The 7,190-nt window shown below is 33.4% G+C and overlaps 1 protein-coding gene across 1 annotated transcript; it reads left to right on the top strand.

The window, feature by feature from the left end:
* The first annotated feature begins 5,642 nt into the window (after nucleotides 1–5,642).
* Nucleotides 5,643–6,982, top strand: LOC134278052 (uncharacterized). Its single transcript, XM_062760372.1, has 2 exons — nucleotides 5,643–6,153; nucleotides 6,582–6,982. Exons 1-2 carry the CDS (start codon nucleotides 5,643–5,645, stop codon nucleotides 6,980–6,982), a joined length of 912 nt encoding a protein of 303 aa, XP_062616356.1.
* Nucleotides 6,983–7,190: the final 208 nt, after the last annotated feature.

Here is a 7,190-nt window from a genome sequence, read left to right as displayed (position 1 = left end):
TTGAGGCCCGTTAGGGCCGAAAACTGTCTGATATTTTTTAATACAGAATTGTATGAGGCATATATCGTACTTAAAACATTGCTTTTGATTTACCTGAGACAGTCCGATATTAGAACAAAAGACAAAGGTGTTAATGACCACTGAAGAAATTATTTCAAGAATGCAGGCTTAAACAAAAAGTACTCAGTATTTAGGGATTTGGCTACACTGAAGAAGGTATTTGAAAGAATTGGATAAGGAGAGCCAGGCGCGTAGCTGCCTATACGCAAGTACGCAAGTGCGTACACATCATTTTCCAAAAAAAAAAAAAGAAAGAAAGAAAGAGGCCAGAGGGATAAAAGTAAAGAAGGAAATAAAAGAAAGAGAGAAATTTATTCGGGGAAAAAGAGGCACTACCCGTGTTTCAAATTATTTTGCGTCTTATTGTTTCGATTCAAATTTTTTTCAGCACATTCAAATTTAGTCCTTTATAAAATCAATTCCAAAACATCTTTCAACATTCTTGAGGAAAAAAATATTGTTGAACCAAAATGTTCAACTGTTATTCCGCGTAATCCTGATTATCCGGACAAATATTTGATGAAGGAAAGCGATCTAAGAGACTTTTATCGAAAGAAAAAGTTACAAAGGTCTAATTTCCGTAGAGGTAATGAATAAATGTCGTTAAACAATTTAAATTATGGTGAACAAAATAAATAAAAATATATAGCTTCATTTACTGATGTTACCAATTTAAAGAATTATATTATAATTGAAGCATTCTCGAATCGTTTAAGTAATCAAATATGAATGTAATCAAAAGACAGCAACACCCCCTTTATATTTTGAAATATTTAAACTCCAATGTTAACGATATTGAAATTGCTACTCTGTTTTATCTTGACACACTTGGAAACTTTTTTCCAATACCAATATATGCGTAAATTAATTTGATAAATTATCGTTCTCTTCCTGAAGTATCAATGGAAGCAGTATAACTTAGCTAAGCGTTTGCTCGAGAAAAGTGATGTTATCGTGATTTCTTTTGCGAGAAAATGACTGAAAGATTTCGTAAAATCCAGGAGCGTCCGGGGGCTTCGCCCCCTGGCCCCCCACCAGGGCTTCGCCCTGGAACCACAGGGGGCCTCATGGCGGCCCCCAGACCCCCGACCGTTATCTGCGTACACTTCATTTTCATGCTGGCTACGCGCCTGAGAGCGGGGCCAAAATTTTTCTTCATTTAAGGAATAACTGTCTTATTTTTCGAATTCATGAAGTGATCAATGGATTGGCTTGTGTGATAATTTGCATAAACGCCGAAGGCGTTTATGCATAAAATTATCACACAAGCCAATCCATTGATCATCTTCATGAATTCGAAAAATCTGACAGTTATTCCTTATATTTACATGCTTTGATTCCGCCAATCCACGGGCTCCAAGCCTGCTTCTCTCTAGGTGTTGTCCCGCCCTGCACGTGGTTTTTTTTTGGAACCGCGCCAAAACATTCATGAGGAAATCAATTACATTTACAATTGGTAATTTTATCTTGGACAAAGACATTGGAAATGTAAATATTAAAACATACATGGAAATTAAAGCAGTGTAACGAATTATCATACAGACAATCTAGTGAATGATGAATTTGAATGGAATGGAAAGCGCCGATATGAAGAATATCCACAGAAAATTAAGTTGATGCTAAAGGTACACTAGTCCATTTCTTTTTTTTATATTAATCGTCTACATAAACCTTTGTTTTTGATGTTCCATTACAGAAAAACAAACATAATCAACAATCCAGGAGTTTTGAGGGAAACGTTGAAAATCTTCAAATTTCTTTGAAAATTTGTTGCGAATCTGTCAAATTAACTAGTATTAATTATCACATACAAGGCGTAGTTACCTTGATTTTGCATCTAGGCATTTTATTTTTATAATGAGAAAAATGAAATCAAATTGTTTGAATGCTGATCTCTATAGTGTCTAAACTTTGCGTTTTATTATGAATATATTTTGGGGGCTTAAATGAAATTTGATGTGCTTCTCTGGTGACCCACAGTGTACCCACTCTTTTTCAAAAACCAGAGAAAGGGGTTGAAACACTTCTCCAATTTTAAGAATTTATTAGAAGTTTACCCGTTTTTGTGGGGTTTTTTTGTTTGTTTTTTATTTGCATTATCTGGTCTGCTGCATGTTCTTCTTCCTATTACAGTATATTCGGTGTAATTGAAAGTTTATTTTTGTTCCCCGCTTTCGCGAAAGCGAGGGGACATTAAATCTAATTCGTCTGTCCGTCTGTCCGTCAGTCTGTCAGTCTGTCCGTCACAAAATCTTTAACCTTGCCCATAACTTTTGATTTAGTGGAGCTATGTGCGGAAGCGTATTAGTGCCACTTGCACACTTTACTTTTTTTTTAATTTCGACACTTTAATCTGTAAATTTTACACTTTAAAGTGTGAATTTTACACTTTAAAGTGTAAATTTTACACTTTAAAGTGTAAATTTTACACTTTAATCTGTAAATTTTACACTTTAATCTGTAAATTTTACACTTTAATCTGTAAAATTTACACTTTAATCTGTAAATTGTACACTTTAAAGTGTAAATTTTACACTTTAATCTGTAAATTTTACACTTTAAAGTGTAAATTTTACACTTTAATCTGTAAAATTTACACTTTAATCTGTAAATTGTACACTTTAAAGTGTAAATTTTACACTTTATTCTGTAAATTTTACACTTTAATCTGTAAAATTTACACTTTAATCTGTAAAATTTACACTTTATTTGTTTATTCACATTGTCAATTTAGCATCTTCACACATCCTCAGTAACACATTTTTAAGCCAACAAACCATGTTTCGTGCATGATGAAATTTAATTCTGATGTTTTATATTAAAGTAAACCTTTTCTTTGAATATAAAGTGAAGAGCATATCAAACATACATGCACATATTCCCGATCACAGGTGCTTGAGGACCCCTCCCCCCTTAATATAGATTCCAGGGCCTGTTAGACTTTTTTCACATAAATAATATATGGATGACACAATTGTGATATAATCTATAAATCCTATCAATTCAGAAAATTTGCTTAAACTAACATTTTACTGGCTTACAACTGTGTTACTGAGGATGTGTGAAGATGCTAAATTGACTATGTGAATAAACAAATAAAGTGTATAATTTACAGATTAAAGTGTAAATTTTACAGATTAATGTGTAAAATTTACACTTTAAAGTGTAAAATTTACAGGTTAAAGTGTAAAATTTACAGATTAAAGTGTAAATTTTACAGATTAATGTGTAAAATTTACAGATTAAAGTGTAAAATTTACAGATTAAAGTGTAAAATTTACACTTTAAAGTGTAAATTTTATAGATTAATGTGTAAAATTTACACTTTAAAGTGTAAATTTTACAGATTAATGTGTAAAATTTACAGATTAATGTGTAAAATTTACAGATTAAAGTGTAAAATTTACACTTTAAAGTGTAAAATTTACAGATTAAAGTGTCGAAATTAAAAAAGAGTAGAGTGTGCAAGTGGCACTAATACGCTTCCGTACTAATACGCTTCCGTAGCTATGACTTCCATATTACACATGTGTATTCCTTGTGTCAAGACCTTTCTTTGGGTACCACCAAATTTGACCTTGACCTTGGAGTTTAACCCACTTTTACACAAAAATTCCAAACTTTTACTTTGGCCATAACTTTTGAATGGTAGGTACTAGGGCTTTCGTACTTCATATATGTAATTCTTGTGAAAAGACCTTCCATTGGATACCAACAACTTTTACCGTTTGACCTTGACCTCGGAGTTTTAACTACTTTTTAAACTTTAACCTTGGTCACAACTTTTAAATAGTAGATACTATGACTTTTATATTTCAGATATGTATTTTTTGTGGCAAGACCTTTCATTGGACACCAACAACCTTGACCTTTTGACCTTGACCATGGAGTTTCACGTACTTATGAAAAAACTTTAACCTTGACCATAACTTTTGAACGGTGAGGGCTAGGGCTTTCGTACTTCATATACGTAATTCTTGTGAAAAGACCTTCCATTGGATACCAACAACTTTTACCGTTTGACCTTGACCTCGGAGTTTTAACTACTTTTTAAACTTTAACCTTGGTCACAACTTTTAAATAGTAGCTACTATGACTTTTATATTTCAGATATGTATTCTTTGTGGCAAGACCTTTCATTGGACACCAACAACCTTTACCTTTTGACCTTGACCTTTGAGATTTACGTACTTATGAATGAACTTTAACCTTGACCATAACTTTTGAACGGTGAGAGCTAGGGCTTTCGTACTTCACATATGTAATACTTGTGAGAAGACCTTTCATTGGATACCAACAACTTTCACCCTTAGACCTTGACCTCGGAGTTTTAACTACTTTTAAAAAACTTTAACTTTGGTCACAACTTTTGAACGATAGATACTAGGACTTTCATATTTCACATATATATTCTTTGTGGCAGGACCTTTAATTGGATATCATCAACTTTGACCTTTTTACCTTGACCTTAAAGATTTACGTACTTATGTAAAAACTTTAACCTTGACCATAACTTTTGAACGGTAATGGCTAGGACTTTCATACTTCACATATGTAATCCTTGTGAGAAGACCTTTCATTGGATATTAACAACTTTGACCCTTTGATCTTGACCTTGGAGTTGACCTACTTTTAAAAAACTTTAACTTTGGCCATAAGTTTTTAACGGTCAGGATTAGGGTTTTCATCCTTCAAAAAAACCAACTTCAATGATAATTTCTAAATAAATGAAATATGATAGGGTGTTCATATTAGACACAACATGTCATAGAAATAACATCTCACCCACAAAGACACCGAAAGCGGGGGACCACAATTCTTTGAATTTGCTTGTTTTTTTTTTTTATTTTGCTATTCTGTAAGAACAATGTTTCAAAATCACCATTCTATGTGAGGAATTTAAATTGCTGTTTGTTAAATTATCACAATTTTTATTTCTTTTGTTCAGTAGCAGTCCGATTTTGCAAAATATCAGTACTGAGACAGTCTGATATTACGATTAATATCAGACTGCTCACTAATATCGGACTGCCACAGGTAAATTTTTAGACTGCAAGAACAAAGGAATGACATCACAGCAATGTTTTAAGAATATATACAGTATAGTCTTATTTTACATGTTCATCTTTTCATAAGCTATTGAAAATTTGTTTTTGTTTTACTGTCTAACTTCACTAATTTTCCCACAACAAACATTTAAAAAAAATGTCCCCTACATAAACACAAAATCTGAAACATAGAGCTAGCGCAGATAATTTTGGAGAAAGGCACCCACCCCCTTTACATAAACAACAAGCTATTAAAATTTTTCCATAAATAATATTTTAGTGAATAAATATGATTTGATCCTTATTATCAACTCAGGAAATTACACGGTATCTACCGTAAAACAAACATTTAACATAAAAACGTGGCTACAATCATTAATAATTTTTCTTATGAACATCAACTACACAGCTACAACATCACCATATACCGGCTCAACAAGTATATCATAATCTCTTCCCAAAACAGATCCTGTACCATCAACTACAACTACATCAACGAGACCCGTCTATTCCACATCAGCATCACTATCAACAATGAACTCCGTACCATCAACTACAACAACATCGTCAACAACCGACACCGTACCATCAACTACAAAAACATCGTCAACAACCGGTGTCTCCACATCGGTGTTACAATCAACAACGGACACAGTACCATCAACTACAACAACATCAACGAGAACCGTCGGGTCCACTTCGGTATCAACATCAACAACTGATTCTGTACCTTCAACCCAAACTACATCGTCAACAACCGGTAGTTCAACATCAGTATCAACATCACCTTCAACTACTTTGTCAACAGCTGTCAGCTCCAAATTGGCGTCAACATCAGCAACATATTCTGTACCATCAACTACAACTTCAAGTTTAAAAACCGCTAGTTCCACTTTGGTATCGCTTTCCTTGTCTACATCTACACCTAAATCATCAAGCACAGTAAAATCGTCCTCAACAGACACCTTCACATCAGCACATGTTTCCTCATCCATGTCAACAACTAATCTTATGAAATCAACTACAGCCTCCTCTGTGAACAAAGGTAGTCTTTTAGATATCAAAGGCATTTTGTACAAGTGTACAAATGTCACTGGATTGTGCCTGCTTGATACAAGAAGGATATGGAGATAACGAACAGTATTAATTAATTCTTTTAAATAATTTGACTTAAACTGTTAATTTTAAGATTTAGTTGACAATTTTTAAATAAATACAGGTGTCTGAAAATTTGAACCCGTATAGTGTCCCAAGGGACCTGAAAATAATATGTTTTTTTTTTTTATTAAATCGATATAATGATATCTATGGATCAGCCTCTTGAACATTTTAAAAAGATATATTTGTATAGTCACCTGTAAAACGTCATGCTTTTGTATGAGTAAAATGACTGAACATGCAAGAATTTCATACTGAAAAGTAGAGATGAAATTTAAAAAATAAAGTTTATAAGAGACAACTTTTTTTTTCAAGGTTGTATGTGTCCATGCGAGCGCATGAAAAATCAGGTCATCATTACGGACAAGAAAGTGCTCATATCTAAAATAGCAAAAATGAAGAAGGAGTTGAAAGTCAATAAAGCCGATTTGAATAAACAGCTTCGCAAACGATTATCCGTCTTTGATAAACGTGCCTCTGCCGTTGCCGTTGGGACGATATTTGGACCACTACTCATCGCATTTTTCATTGGAATCATCGTCATCAGCGATATACCAATAATGATGCGTCATCTTAAATACGGTCTATGCAGAAAAGCTGGAAAGAAGAAAAGGAAAAGAAGAATTCGTTCTGATGATGTCCGAGGATGTCCTGTGGATGTCCAAAAGGACAAAGCTGGAATTCAGGAGCAAGAGATGGTCGACAATCCAGCTTAAAACTTGTATCTGTATTTTCATTCATTAGCTGAATCGATATATCTCGAATACTCGAACACTCTTACCGACTAGAACTGCAAAAACACGCTGCAATAATCCTCCTTGACAAATTATATGGCTTCCCGTTTAGGCGTTTACTGTACAGCAGGAAATTTTAAAAATTTCCGCGAATTCAACATACAGTGAATAATTCTTTAAAAGTTTTAAA

The sequence above is a fragment of the Saccostrea cucullata genome, unplaced genomic scaffold (assembly GCF_032062105.1).
Source record: "Saccostrea cucullata isolate Sc308-1 unplaced genomic scaffold, CSIRO_AGI_Scuc_v1 ctg6650, whole genome shotgun sequence".
Taxonomy (NCBI): Eukaryota; Metazoa; Mollusca; class Bivalvia; order Ostreida; family Ostreidae; genus Saccostrea; species Saccostrea cuccullata.
Note: the sequence above shows the minus strand (reverse complement) of the source record. Positions and strands in the feature narration are given on the sequence as shown.